The 15,731-nt window shown below is 38.1% G+C and overlaps 1 protein-coding gene across 6 annotated transcripts in view; it reads left to right on the forward strand.

The window, feature by feature from the left end:
• The window catches only part of SEMA3A (semaphorin 3A), a 251,443-nt gene that overhangs the window by 225,899 nt on the left and 9,813 nt on the right, over window positions 1-15,731 (forward strand). For all 6 annotated transcript variants that reach the window (XM_081531719.1, XM_081531720.1, XM_081531724.1 and 3 more), the window contains one exon: window positions 1,767-1,834. In XM_081531719.1, coding sequence (XP_081387845.1) covers window positions 1,767-1,834 — 68 coding nt within the window. The remainder of the gene's footprint in view (window positions 1-1,766; window positions 1,835-15,731) is intronic.

A 15,731-nucleotide genomic window follows, 5' to 3' on the forward strand; every position in this document is an offset into this window, starting at 1 on the left:
TTGCAAGTGTGGAATTCATGTTTGAACTAAAAATGTATTTTAATTTCATTCCATGTGAAATGTATAACATTGCCTAATTTAGTAATAATTCATTTGAATTTTTTTTTCTATTTCTTTTTTTTTTCAAATAAATTTATTTATTTTATTTGGGGGCTAATTACTTTACAATATTGTAGTAGTTTTTGCCATACATTGACATGAATCAGCCATGGGTTTAGAATTTTAAGCTTTTCTTAATGAAAAATAATATAAAAATAACATCATAACTAAATCTGTAATAAGTTAAAACCTGGATATTATTATATATTTGAAATGTTTACTGCATACCTAGAATCCAAGATTGAAGGAATTACAATTAACACAGTTTTGTTGTGCCTTGCAGATTTTACCTAATCCAATTTCATGTGTCTTTGAAAAGGATGTTTAGAAGCCTTACAATTTATGTATTCTTTGTGATGGCATTTTTCAAAAGCTTAAATGGCAGTAAAAAAAAATTCCGTCCCACATGCTTTGTGGTTCGTGTTTCACAAGTTCTTTTGTTGGCTCAATTTTGAAATGTGCACCATCTGTTTGGTAGTGTCACCAATACTACAAATAGAAATTTATAAATACTTGGGACTTCTAAATTTATGAATACAGTAACAAATTCCATGTTTACAGTTCTCAGTGGCCTTTGTGAGAACTTTTTTCAGGGTTGGGAACTAAGTTTGCAGCAAGACAATACCCATTAAAATAGATGCAGTATACAGTTGGGCAAGTGTCCCCAGTGTTTCTCAGTTTCATATAAGCAGTCTCCATTTTTAGCCTTTTACTTGAACTACACACCTTGTGTGCCCCACAATGGCTGGAGACAACCTCCTTATTCCCAGTTAACTGTTAGCAAATTGTAGAGAGAAGGTGCCCAGAATGTACTACAACAAACATTATCTGAGCAGTAGAATGCAGAAGAATTTAATTTCAGGTTTTATAGCAAATTTGCTTTTCTTTTAGAGGTAAGTTTGTCTTCTCTCTCACCTTCCTCTGATAAAAGGAGACTTGCTCCTTAATATTTGTTGTTGCTTTGTCCTTTTATTCACTTCATAAATAAATTGGTTAGCAATCATAACTATGTAATCATAAAAGAAATGTTTTATTAAAAAAAGGTTGATATAGCAACCAAAAAGAAAAATTACAAACTAAATTACAATATAATTTTTTGTCTTAATACTATAGTTTAACAAAAATTAATTTAAGGAATTATGTATAAATATTAAGACAAAAATTCATATGATTTCTAATTTTTAATTAAAAAATTGAAAAAAATTGAATTAAAAATTCAATTTTTAATTTTCTTACTCATTCATTAGTGATTAGGGGAAAAAAACATTTAATTCTATTCATTGAATAAATGTGTTGCTATTCTATATTTTGTGTTTTTTCCTCAGAATTTAATGTATTAAGAATTTGAATTTTTTAGATGTTAGGTTCTTATTGATTGACATTCAGTAGCAAAAGAACCCATGAATTTTCTGTTATCAATACCTTGAAAGACTTTTAATGCATTGTTATTTATTTAGTGCATTTATATACTATCTTCCATTTTGATCATCTTGGAGACTGCTCTTACAGGTATAATGAACTGCTTTAAAAACTCTTTTAGTCATATATAGATTCATCTCTTCTAATAAACTCCTGGGATCTTTTATTTTGATTCTTCTCAATTCTTATGACAAATCCCCAAGAAGGAACAGAGATACAGTAATACCTTTTAAATATAATTGTTTTAGACGCACAAGACGACAAGATATAAGAAATGGAGATCCGTTGACCCACTGTTCAGACTTACAACACCATGGTAAGTTACAGCATTTTAAATCTTTCAACCTGCTAGCACTAGGATAAAACTAAAAGCAGCAATACATATGCATACAAGTTATACACCTCTGCTGGAATACTTGGAGAAGTGCAACTGAAAGGAAAGAAATTCTTTTCTGTGGAAGAAAATTCTAATGACTACAAAGCACTGAATTATGTTTTATTATTGTACGTATGATAAGTTCAAGATATTAGAACCTTATAAGACTTCATGCTCAATTTTCAAATGTTAAGCCAGAGAAGTCAGGTTTAAGTATATGCTTTTATATATAGTTGCAACCTGAGTAGTAGGCCACAAATATATTCATTTAAATATATCCAAGAAGAAAGTGTAGTCTTAAACTAAACCATGAAAATTTCTCATTTATATGCTGATAGTATAGACCCAGTACATTATTACTGAGTATCCTACTCAGGTAAAAGATAGTTTGGATGGCTTCACACTGATTTACCAGTAGGATATTCCCCTGAACTGGGGGATTTTGGATCAAGTTAATTTTGTGCTTTCTAAAAGATGTCAAGTGGCTTATTTAATGATGAAATATCAACCAATCTTTATTTAAAATGAAGTAAAAATGTAGTATATCCTATTCCTCCCCACTTCAACCCTTTACAGAAAACAAAATTAATTAGGCTATGCTTCCCTCTGCTGGGAAAACTCAGCAATGGCATCACTGCTTATGAACAGCTCAGTTAAAAATGGCTAAAATATCAAATATAAACATATTACGTGTAATTTGACATAATTATCCTATTAACTAATTATCCTATTAATATCCTATTATCCATAATTATCCTATTGACTTTTTTGGTGCCTTTTACATTAATCTCAAAAGAAGGTATATTGTTATTATCAATTACTTGTACTTGATCTACTAATTCTGTGTAAAGAATATTCATGGGTCATTCAGTTCAGTTCAGTCGCTCAGTTGTGTCCAACGCATTGTGAACTCATGGACTGCAGCACGCCAGGCCTCCCTGTCCATCACCAACTCCCAGAGTTGACTCAAACTCATGACCATTGAGTCGGTGATGCCATCCAATCATCTCATCCTCTGTCGTCCCATTCTCCTCCCTCCTTCAAATTTCCCAGCATCAGGGTCTTTTCAAATGAATCAGTTCTTCGCATAGGGTGGCAAAAGTGTTGGAGTTTCAGCTTCAACATGAGTCCTTCCAGTGACTCAGTCAGTTCAGTCACTCAGTGGTGTCTGACTCTTTGCAACCCCATGAATCGCAGCACACCAGGCCTCCCTGTCCATCACCAACTCCTGGAGTTTACCCAAACTAACGTCCATCGAGTCGGTGATGCCATCCAGCCATCTCATCCTCTGTTGTCCCCTTCTCCTCCTGCCCCCAATCCCTCCCAGCATCAGAGTCTTTTTCCAGTGAGTCAGCTCTTCACATGAGGTGGCCAAAGTATTGGAGTTTCAGCTTCAACATCAGTCCTTCCAATGAACACCCAGGACTGATCTCCTTAAGTATGGACGAGTTGGATCTCCTTGCAGTCCAAGGGACTCTCAAGAGTCTTCTCCAACACCACAGTTCAAAAGCATCAATTCGTCAGTGCTCAGCTTTCTTTATAGCCCAACTCTCACATCCATACATGACCACTGGGAAAACCATAGCCTTGACAAGACGGATCTTTGTTGGCAAAGTAATGTCTCGGCTTTTTAATGCGCTGTCTAGGTTGGTCATAACTTTACCTGCAGGGAGCAAGCGTCTTTTAATTTCATGGCTGTGATCACCATCTGCAGTGATTTTGGAGCCCCCCAAAATAAAGTCTGACACTGTTTCCACTGTTTCTCCATCTATTTTCCATGAAGTGATGGGACCAGATGCCATGATCTTAGTTTTCTGAATGTTGAGTTTTAAGCCAACTTTTTCACTCTCCTCTTTCACTTTCATCAAAAGGTTCTTTAGTTCTTCTTCACTTTCTGCCATAAGGGTGATATCATCTACATATCTGAGGTTATTGATATTTCTTTCAGCAATCTTGATTCCAGCTTGTGCTTCTTCCAGCCCAGCGTTTCTCATGATGTACTCTGCATATAAGTTAAATAAGCAGGGTGACAATATACAGCCTTGACGTACTCCTTTCCCTATTTGGGACCAGTCTGTTGTTCCATGTCCAGTTCTAACAGTTGCTTCCTGACCTGCATACAGGTTTCTCAACGGTCAGGTAAGGTGGTCTGGTATTCCCATCTCTTGAAGAATTTTCCACAGTTTATTGTGATCCACACAAAGGCTTTGGCACAGTCAAAAAAGCAGAAATAGATGTTTTTCTGGAATGCTCTTGCTTTTTCAATGATCCAGCAGATGTTGGCAATTTGATCTATGGTCCCTCTGTCTTTTCTAAAACCAGCGTGAATATTCAGGACTGATTTCCTTTAGGATGCACTGGTTGGACCTCCTTAGAATCTTTTCTATCACCGCAATTCAAAAGCATCAATTCTTCGGTGATCAGCTTTCTTTATAGTCCAAGTCTCACATCCATATGTGACTACTGGAAAAACCATAGATTTTACTAGACAGACCTTTGTTGGCAGAGTAATGTCTCTGCTTTTTAATATGCTGTCTAGGTTGGTCATAGCTTTTCTTCCAAGGAGCAAGCGTCTTTTAATTTCATGGCTGCAGTCAACATCTACAGTGATTTTAGAGCCCAGAAAAATAAAGTCTGTCACTGTTTCCACTGATTCCCCATCTATTTGCCATGAAGTGATGGGACCAGATGCCATGATCTTAGTTTTCTGAATGTTGAGTTTTAAGCCAGCTTTTTCACTCCTCTTTCATTTTGATCAAGGGGTTGTTTAGTTCTTTTTCGCTTTCTGCCATAAGGGTGGTGTCATCTGCATATCTGAGGTTATTGATATTTCTCTCAGCAATCGTGATTCCACCTTGTGCTTCAGCCAGCCCAGGATTTCTCATAATGTAATCTGCATATAAGTTAAATAAGCAGGGTGACAATATACAGCCTTGACATACTCCTTTTCCTATTTGGAACCAGTCTGTTGTTCCATGTCCAGTTCTAACTGTTGCTTCCTGACCTGCATACAGATTTCTCAAGAGGCAGGTCAGGTGGTCTGGTATTCCCATCTCTTTCAGAATTTTCCACAGTTTATTGTGATCCACACAGTCAAAGGCTTTGGCATAGTCAATAAAGCAGAAATAGATGTTTTTCTGGAACTCTCTCACTTCAGTGATCCAGCAGATGTTGGCAATTTGATCTCTGGTTCTTATGCCTTTTCTAAATCCAGGTTGAACATCTGGAAGTTCACAGTTCATGTACTCTTGACACCTGCCTTGAAGAATTTTGAGCATTACATTGTTAGATGTGAGATGAGTACAATTGTGCAATAGTTTGAGCATTCTTTGGCATTGCCTTTCTTTGGGATTGGAATGAAAACTGACCTTTTCCAGTCCTCTGGCCACTGCTAAGTTTTCCACATTTGCTGGCATATTGAGTGCTGCACTTTCACAGCACCATCTTTTAGGATTTGAAGTAGCTCAACTGGAATTGCATCACTTCCATTAGCTTCCTATGTAGTGATGCTTCCTAAGGCCCACTTGACTTCACATTCCAGGATGTCTGGGTCTAGGTGACTGATCATACCATTGTGATTATCTGGGTCATGAAGATCTTTTTTTGTATAGTTCTTCTGTGTATTTTGCAACCTCTTAATATATTCTGCTTCTGTTAGGTCAATGCCATTTCTTTCGTTTATTTTGCCCATCTTTGCAGGAAATGTTCCCTTGGTATCACAAATTTTCTTGAAGAGATTCTAGTCATTCCCATTCTATTGTTTTCCTCTATTTCTTTGCACTGATCACTGAGGAAGGCTTTCTTATCTCTCTTTGCTATTCTTTGGAACTCTGCATTCAGATGGGAATATCTTTCCTTTTCTCCTTTGCTTTTTGCTTCTCTTCTTTTCACAGCTATTTGTAAGGCCTCCTCAGACAGACATTTTACTTTCTGCATTCCTTTTTCTTGGGGATGTTCTTGATCCCTGCCTCTTGTACAACGTCACGAACCTCCATCCATAGTTCTTCAGGCACTCTGTCTATCAGATCTAATCCTTTGAATCTATTTCTCACTTCCACTGTATAATCATAAGGGATTTGATTTAGGTCATACCTGAATGGGCTAGTGGTTTTCCCTACTTTCTTCAATTTAAGTGTGAATTTGGCAATAAGGAGTTCATGATCTGAGCCACAGTCAGCTCCCAGTCTTGTTTTTGCTGACTGTATAGAGCTGCTTCTTCTTTGGCTGCAAAGAATATAATCAATCTGATTTCGGTATTGACCACTTGGTGATGTCCATGTGTAGAGTCTTCTCTTGTGTTGTTGGAAGAGGGTGTTTGCTATGACCTGTGTGTTCTCTTGGCAAAACTCTGTTAGCCTTTGCCCTGCTTCATTCTGTTCTCAAGGCCAAATTTGCCTGTTACTCCAGGTGTGTCTTGACTTCCTACTTTTGCATTCCATTCCCCTGTAATGAAAAGGACATCTTTTTGGGGTGCTAGTTCTAGAAATTCTTGTAGGTCTTCATAGAACCATTCAACTTCAGCTTCTTCAGCATTACTGGTCGAGGCATAGAGTTGGAATTACCATGATATTGAATGGTTTGCCTTGGAAACGAACAGATATGTTTCTGTTGTTTTTGAGACTGCATCCAAGTACTGCATTTTGGACTCTTTTGTTGACTATGATGGCTACTCCATTTCTTCTTACGGATTCTTGCCTACAGTTGTAGATATAATGGTCATCTGAGTTAAATTCACCCATTCCAGTCCATTTTAGAGTGCTGATTCCTAAAATGTCGATGTTCACTCTTGCCACCTCCTGTTTGACCACTTCCAATTTGCCTTGATTCATGGACCTAGCATTCCAGGTTCCTATGCAATATTTCTCTTTACAGCATCAGACTTTGCTTCTATCACCAGTCACATCCACAGCTGGGTGTTGTTTTTGATTTGACTCCATCTCTTCATTCTTTCTGGAGTCATTTCTTCACTGATCTCCAGTAGCATATTGGGCACCTACTGACCTGGGGAGTTCATCTTTCAGCGTCCTATCTTCTTGCCTTTTCATACTGTTCATGGGATTCTCAAGGCAAGAATACTGAAGTGCTTTGCCATTCCCTTCTCCAGTGGACCATGTTTTGTCAGAACTCTCCACCATGACCCCTTCATCTTGGGTGGCCCTACATGGCATGGCTCATAGTTTCATTGAGTTAGACAAGGCTGTGGTCCATGTGATCATATTGGTTAGTTTTCTGTGATTGTGGTTTTCAGTCTGTCTGCCCTCTGATGAAGAAGAATAAGAGGCTTATAGAATCTTCCTGATGGGAGAGACTGAGGGGGAATCTGGGTCTTGTTCTGATGGGCAGGGCCATGCTCAGTAAATCTTTAATCCAATTTTCTGTTGACGCTGGAGCTGTGTTCCCTCCCTGTTATTTACCTGGGGCCAAACTATGGTGGAGGTAATGAAGAAAATGGTGACCACCTTCAAAAGATCCCATGCATGTACTGCTACACTCAGTGCCCCCAACCCTGTGGTAGGCCACCACCAACCCATGCCTCTGCTGGAGACTTCTGGACACTCCCAGGCAAGTCTGGGTCAGTCTCCTGTGTGGTCACTGCTCCTTTTTCCTGGGTCCTGGTGCATACATGGTTCTGTCTGTGCCCTCCAAGAGTCTAATTCCCAGTCCTGTGTAAGTTCTGGCAGCTCTATGGTGGGGTTAATGGTGACCTCCTCCAAGAGGGCTTATGCCATACCCAAGTCTGCTGCACCCAGTGCCCCTGCCCCTGCAGCAGTCCACTGCTGACCCGTCCTCCACAGGAGACGCTCAAACACAGTTCTGTCTCAGTCTCTGTGGGGTCTCTGGATCCATTCATGGGTCATAATTGTTAAGAAAGAAAACACATTGTACAAAGAGCACCCAGCAACATTCAGAAACCTGCTTGCCTTTCTGAAGATCCTTATTATATATCCTACGTGTTGCTGTGTAATTTGTGAATGCCTACAAGGTTGTTTGGGAGATACCAATACTAGGAGATAGGTGGCCTCATATTGAACCTATATTTTGAATCCATTTTGCTTATAAAATTTTCTTCTCTGTTTATTTGCTTTCCCATCTGTTACTGTTCTCATTATAAAGAAAAAATGCCACTAGATAAGAACAAGAATTTTTGTGTGTATACAGATTTAGTACATTGTTGATATACACTCTCATTAAATTTTTCAGAATGTTAGGTCGGTGTATTTCTCTTCCTCGGTTCTTGTTTCATCACAACAAAAATTTGGAGCAGTGGACTAAAGGGTTAAAAACAACTGACAAGTTACAGCTCAGTTCAGCTCAAGCAGACAGATACTTTATTAGACAGACACTCCTAAGACATGTGAGCAGGCTTATACCAAAAGGAGCTCTCTTCATCCTTCCAGTCCGTCCCTCTGTTTCCCCCTTTTGTACTTCCAGTCTGCTCCTTTTGGTTATGCCCAGCGCACAGTAGGGCTTACACTCACCAGCAATCAATGAAAGGGAATGCAGAGGGCATATGCTCAAGGCCAGCTGACAATTCCAAGTTACAATACAGCAGCCTGTGTTGTTCATGTCTTTCCATATGTCTTCCCATAATTCATTCTGTTATAGTTATATATAAAATATTCATAAGCCCATTATGGGCTCCGAACTGCCTTCTCTAAGGTTACTTAAGCCCCTTTGGTTATTTGTAGCCACTTTGTGCCTAAGGCACCTGTGCAGGAGTTGAAACGTTTCTGTGATTATCTTGTAGGCTATCTGTGAGCACTCCTGGATGTGTCTGGGATGGAATTTAGAGGTCAGTTTTCAGCCAGGCCTCCCCTTGTTGCTCATCCTACCTAACAAGTTTTTGTCTTTATATGGATTTAGCACATTGTTGACACACCCTCATTAAATTTTTCAGATGGCATATTTCAGTTGGACAACAAAATATTCCCTCATCTTCCATTTATCTATTTCACATAGAAATATTGAATCATGATAATCAGCTTTTCTGCAATTCAGTATTATGAAGTATTAATTCCTTATATTAAAGAGTTTATTTGCTTAGATATGGGCTTCCCTCATTATTTCCCTCTAAATGTAATACATTTAGACAGTAAAGAACCTACCTGCAATGTAGGAGACCCAGGTTCGATCCCTGGGTTGGGAAGATCCCCTGGAGAAAGAGAATGGGAACCCACTCCAGTATTCTTGCCTGGAGAATTCCATGGACAAAGGAGCCTTGTGTGCCACAGTCCCAGGGGGTTGCAAAGAGTCAGACACTACTGAGTGACTAAGGGACTAATGCTTTTACTTTTTCACTCTTCTTAAATATGGAAAGACTAATGATACTGACTAGAAGTAAACGAAACAAGGTGATATAACTAGAGCTCATTTCCTATCAAGTTTAGTCTCCATGGCAATATAAACTTGCTATTTTGCTCAGTGTTTTATCTCCAGGGCTGTAACAGATACAATATCGTGACTGTTGTAGATACTCATTGGACAAATATTTGTTGAATGAATGATCTAAACATTTCAAGCGATAGAATAGTATTATTTTTGTTTATCAGTAGAGATTTGGTCTAAACAGCATTTGTTTTTTATTGTAAAAATGATTTGTATTGCCCATTATCCGGAGTGAAGTAAGCCAGAAAGAAAAACAACAATACAGTATACTAATGCATATATATGGAATTTGAAAGATGGTAACGATAACCCTATATGCGAGACAGAATAAGAGACACAGATGCACAGAACAATTTTATGGACTCTGAGGGAGAAGGTGAGGGTGGGACGTTCTGGGAGAATAGCATTGAAACATGTATATTATCATATGTGAAACAGAACACCATTCCATGTTCGATGCATGAGACAAAGGCTCAGGGCCGGGGCAATGGGATGACCCAGAGGGATGGGATGGGGAGGGAGGTGGGAGGGGGGTCCAGGAAGGGGAACACATGTAAACTCATGGCTGATTCATGTCAATGTATGGCAAAAACTATTACAATATTGTAAAGTAATTAGCCCCCAACTAAAATAAACAAATTTATTAAAAAAAAAAAAAAAACTAAAACTTTGGAAACACCCTAAAAAAAAAAAAAAAGATTTGTAATACATTGTTAGGAACAGCATTGTATTCAGAAGTAGAATCTTTCTTAAGAAATATTGTAAACCAAACAATTAACTAATAAATTATAATTACAAACCACTTTACGTAGGATACCATGCTATGTTTGAAGATTGCTAAAGAAATATATATATTTATACACATAAATATATATATATACATACACACATATATCTTACCAATATATTCATTTGTTTAGCAATTCAGTCCCTTCATAGACTCAGTTAAGTGTTTTTTCAAAGTGATATGTATTCTGGAATTATGAATGTACATATACACAAGGAAAAGCTGACCAAAGTCATATTTATTTAAGTGAGGCAATGGATAAATAAATGTTGTTGACTGTTGAGTGTATGGACTTTGGAGAGTGCTTCAGATTTTAAGGTTATATTTTGATGAAATTAGAGTGGCAGCCTATAAACTTCGGGAGTATGAAATTGCCTAGCTATAGAAGGTTAAAATGAATGTGAATAATTTTTTCTCCTGATTCTTCAGTTGGAATGCATACTATAGGGAGAGAAAAATAATTGCTAAGTTTCAATGTTGCTTGCTCTGTGTGTGTGTGTGTGTGTGTGTATAAAAACAACCCCAAGTAGATGCTTGTGATATATGGGAGGAAATGGTAAAATAGTTTAAGAAGCTCTGCAGCAGTAAAAACATTATTTTTTTGAAGGTCTCTTTATTCCTTGTCTGCTTGTCTTGCTAACTGACCAAACATAAAAAATATACACCATAGATTACAGTGAATTTCAAATGTTTGGAAACTTAAGTCAGACATTCCAATATGGTCAGATTGGGTCTTACCATTAGCAATCAGTGAATTACCTTAGAATAGGTGATGTCAATCTTTGAAAGTAAAATGGGCAGAAATCCAGAGCTCAGCCCTGTTCAATCATGTATGTTGTCTTGCTAATGTCACATCTCACATTGAATAAAATATATGTGGTCACGTGGAAACATATAAAGATATCTATCTTTTCACAGAAAACTGCTAAGCGACCTGAAGCCAAATTATACACTTCAGGACGATTAGTTCCAGCTGTAATGGTAAACATATTCTGTAACACTCTATATTTTATATATCCTGGAGATTTTAATAGCGAGACTATATAAAACAACTCAGAATTAAGGTGGAAGAAATTTCACTCTTGATGAAACTTGTGACACTCACTCAGTGCTCTGTTCCCTCTCTTGTAAAGAAGCACTAATGATGAGCTGGCCTGGATGACAGAATAATCGAGCTACACTTCCCTTTGGTCCAGCACACTCTCTCCCATCACCAGTGGCCTTTTGCCTAGGGAAATTTCAGTACAAAACTCTAAATATAGCTGTGCTGGCAGATCTTCTTGTCTTCCCACTCACACCTCATACACAATGCTAATGAGAAACCTCCAATATGTTCCCTTCCCTAAAATAACTATTGTGCACAAAATTGGAGTTTGATTTTGCATTCAAGAGCATGAGTGGTTGAGACAATTTACTTTTAAGGTACCTCTCATTCTTCCTTCTTTATTAAACAAGCTCTACTATGATCTACATGTCCAGAAAGGAAAAAGTTATACCAGAAGTAACAATTTTAAAAATTAACATCATCTTAAATTTTTGAAACTTTGAAATATTTTGTGTTCTAACGTCTATATAATGCCATCATTGAATTAGTTCTCCTGACTGTTCTATGTACATGCATTTCCATTCCAATAACCCACAACAGAATGTTCTCTGAGTCCAGTGTTCTTCATTATTTCTACAGCTACTTCATATCAATTTATGTCTTAGTTGGCATCAAAATGGATCTAAAATTTTGTAAAATATCTTTGGCAGTGTCATCTTTATGGTCTGTAAAGCTGTAAATTTAGTATTTTGTAGCACTGCTAATCTGGTCTATGCTTTAGCTTCTTTTAAACATATAGAAAATCCAACTATGAATCTGAACATTTGGCCCAAAGAGAAGCCTTAAGATTTGATAAATGAGCTGATGTCAGTCTTAAAAAAATCCCTAACTTTGATAAATTATCAAATTGTACCAAGTCTAAGATGTCACAGAATATAGAAGGCACCATTTTGTTATGTACTGCTTAGAAAAACTGCCCCAAATGAACAATATAATATATGGTCCCACCATCAAACCAGAACTTTTCAGTGTGGGCACAAAGGAGAAATAAATTCCAAACCAGAAAATAGCAAAAAAATTTCCCTGTTTTACTCCTTGAGCCACAAAGTTGATCCACCCGAAGTTTTACTTTCTGAATTCAGAGCAACAAGGTGGACCAAAACTTCAGACAAAACTTTAAGGAGGTATCAGCTTAGTAGGGTCTCATGTGTCTGGCAGAAGTTAAGAACGAATACTTTCTGAAAGAAAGCAACTTCAACTCAGATAGAGAGCAATCATAAAACATTCTGATGTCATAGATGTTAAAATATAAAGAAGTATGCATCCTAGAGTAAAATTATTATAGTGTCACCTTCTATAACTTTGTAAACCCTTTTTAAAACTTTTCACTGGAAAAAACCATCAACACAGCCATCTTCTGATGTTACATTAGGCAAATAATCCAACTATTCATAGTATATGTATGCAAGGCCTACACACACAACCTGCATAAGAAGAGGTTTGAAATATTTTGTGCAATCAATATTCCTTATTAAAGTCTTTAAATATGTCATCAGATCACCCAATTGTTTCAGTTCAGTTCAGTCACTTCCAACTCTTTGTGACCCCATGAACCACAGCACTCCAGGCCTCCCTATCCCTCACCAACTCCTGGAGTTTGCCCAAACTCATGTCCATTGAGTCATTCATGCCATCCAACCATCTCGTCCTCTGTTGTCCCCTTCTCCTCCTGCCTTCAATATTTCCCAACCTCAGGATCTTTTCAAATGAGTCAGCTCTTCGCATCAGGTGCCAAAAGTATTGGAGTTTCAGCTTCAACATCAGTCCTTCCAATGAACACACAGGACTGATCTCTTTTAGGATGGACTGGTTGGATCTCCTTGCAGTCCAAGGGACTCTCAAGAGTCTTCTCCAACACCACAGTCCAAAAGCATCAATTCTTCAGCACTCAGCTTTCTTTATAGGCCAACTCTCACATCCATACATGACCACTGGAAAAACCATAGCCTTGACTAGACAGACCTTTGTTGGCAAAGTAATGTCTCTGCTTTTTAATATGCTGTCTAGGTTGGTCATAACTTTCCTTCCAAGGAGTAAGCATCTTTTAATTTCATGGCTGTAATCACCATCTGCAGTGATTTTGGAGCCCAGAAAAATAAAGTCAGCCACTGTTTCCCCATCTATTTTCCATGAAGTGATGGGACCAGATGCCATGATCTTAGTTTCCTGAATGTTGAGTTTTAAGCCAGCTTTTTCACTCTCCTCTTTCACTTTCATCAAAAGGTTCTTTAGTTCTTCTTCACTTTCTGCCATAAGGGTGATATCATCTGCGTGTCTGAGGTTATTGATATTTCTCTCAGCAGTCTTGATTCCAGCTTGTGCTTCTTCCAGCCCAGCATTTCTCATGATGTACTCTGTATATAAGTTGAATAAGCAGGGTGACAATATACAGCCTTGACGTACTCCTTTTCCTGTTTGGAACCAGTCTGTTGTTGTTGTTCCATGTCCACTTCTAACTGTTGCTTCCTGACCTGCATACAGATTGCTCCAGAGGCAGGTCAGGTGATCTGGTATTCCCATCTCTTCAGAATTTTCCACAGTTTATTGTGATCCACACAGTCAAAGGCTGTGGCATAGTCAATAAAGTAGAAATAGATGTTTTTCTGGAACTCTCTTGCTTTTTCTGTGATCCAGCGTATGTTGGCAATTTGATCTCTGGTTCCTCTTTCTTATCTAAATCCAGCTTCAACATCTGGAAGTTCATGGTTCACGTATTGTTGAAGCCTGCCTTGGAGAATTTTGAGCATTACTTTACTAGTGATTGTTTATACACCTATAATTTAAATTTTGTTGTTGTTTTTCAGTCGCTCAGTCATGACAGAATGAACTGCAGCAAGCCAGGCTTCCCTATCCTTCACCATCTCCTGGAGTTTGCTCAGACTCAAGTCCATTGAGTCAGTGATGCCACCCAGCCATGTCATTCTTGTGCTCCTGTGCTCAATCTTTCCCAGCATCAGGGTCTTTTCCAGTGAGTTGGCATTTCACATCAGGTAGCCAAAGTTTTGAATTTCAGCTTCAGCATCAGTCCTTTCAATGAATATTCAGGGTTGATTTCCCGTGGGATTGACTAGTTTGATCTCTCTTTTTTTTTTTTTTCCAATTCAGCCTTCTTTTTTTTTTTTAATTAGTTTATTTATCTATTTTTTAACTTTACAATATTGTATTTGTTTTGCCATACATTGACATGAATCCATCATGGGTGTACATCTCTTTGCTATCCAAGGGACTCGCAAGAGCTTCTCCAGCACCACAGTTCAAAAGCATCAGTTCCCCAGTATTCAGCCTTCTTTATGGTCCAACTCTCACATCCATATATGACTACTGGAAAAACCATAACTTTGACTAGACAGACCTTTTCTGGAACTGTGACATCTCTGCTTTTTAATACACTGTCTAGGTTTGTCATAGCTTTTCTTCCAAGGAGCAAGCATCTTTTAATTCATGGCTGCAATTTGCCATAAACTGATGGAACTGTATGTCATTACCTTAGTTTTTTGAATGTTGAATTTTAAGCCAGATTTTTAGTCTCCTCTTTCACCCTCATCAAGAGGCTCTGTAGTTCCTCTTCTGTAATTTCTCCCATTAGGGTCGTATCATCTGCATATCTGAGGTTATTGATATTTCTCCCAGCAAAATTGATTTCAGCTTGTGCTTCATCCAGCCTGGCATTTTTGCATGATGTATTCTGCATATTAGTTAATTAATTAGGGTGACAGTATATACAGCCTTGTCATACTCCTTTCCAAGTTTTGAACCAGTCTGTTGTTCCATGTCTGGTTCTATCTGTTGCTTCTCAAACTGCAAACATGTTTCTCAGGAGGCAGGTATGGTGGCCTGGTATTCTCATCTCTTGAAGAATTGTCTACAGTTTGTTGTGATCCACACAGTCAAAGGATTTAGCATAGTCAATGAGATAGAAGTAGATGTTTTGCTGGAATTCCCTTGCTTTATCTCTGATCCAGCAGATATTAGCAGTTTGATCTCCGGTTCCTCTGCCTTTTCTAAATCCAGCTGTACATCTGGAAATTCTTGGTTCATAAACTGTTGAAGCCTCACTTGAAGGATTTTGAGCATTACCTTGCTAGCATGTGAATTGAGAACAATTGTGCTGCAGTTTGGACATTCTTTGCCATTGCCCTTCTTTGGGATTGGAATGAAGAAAGACATTTTCCAGTCCCGTGGCCACTGCTGAATTTTCCATATTTGCTGGCATATTGAGTGCAGCACTTTAACAGCATTGTCCTTTAATATTTGAAATAGCTCAGCTGGAATTCCATCACTTCCACTAGCTTTTCTCATAGTAATGCTTCCTAAGGCCCACTTGAAGTCACCCTCTGAATGTCTGGCTCTAGGTGAGTGATCACATCATCGTGGTTATCCAGATCATTAAGACATTTTTTGTACAGCTCTCTATATTCTTGCCACCTCTTCTTAATATCTTCTGCTTCTGTCCTTTATTGTGCCCATCTTTGCATGAAATATTCCCTTGGTATCTCTTAATTTTCTAGAGGAGAGCTCTAGTCTTTCCATTCTATTGTTTTCCTCTATTTCTTTACATT

Source organism: Giraffa tippelskirchi, chromosome 10, assembly GCF_054371585.1.
Source record: "Giraffa tippelskirchi isolate mGirTip1 chromosome 10, T2T-mGirTip1v1.2.pri, whole genome shotgun sequence".
In the NCBI taxonomy this organism is placed as follows: domain Eukaryota; kingdom Metazoa; phylum Chordata; class Mammalia; order Artiodactyla; family Giraffidae; genus Giraffa; species Giraffa tippelskirchi.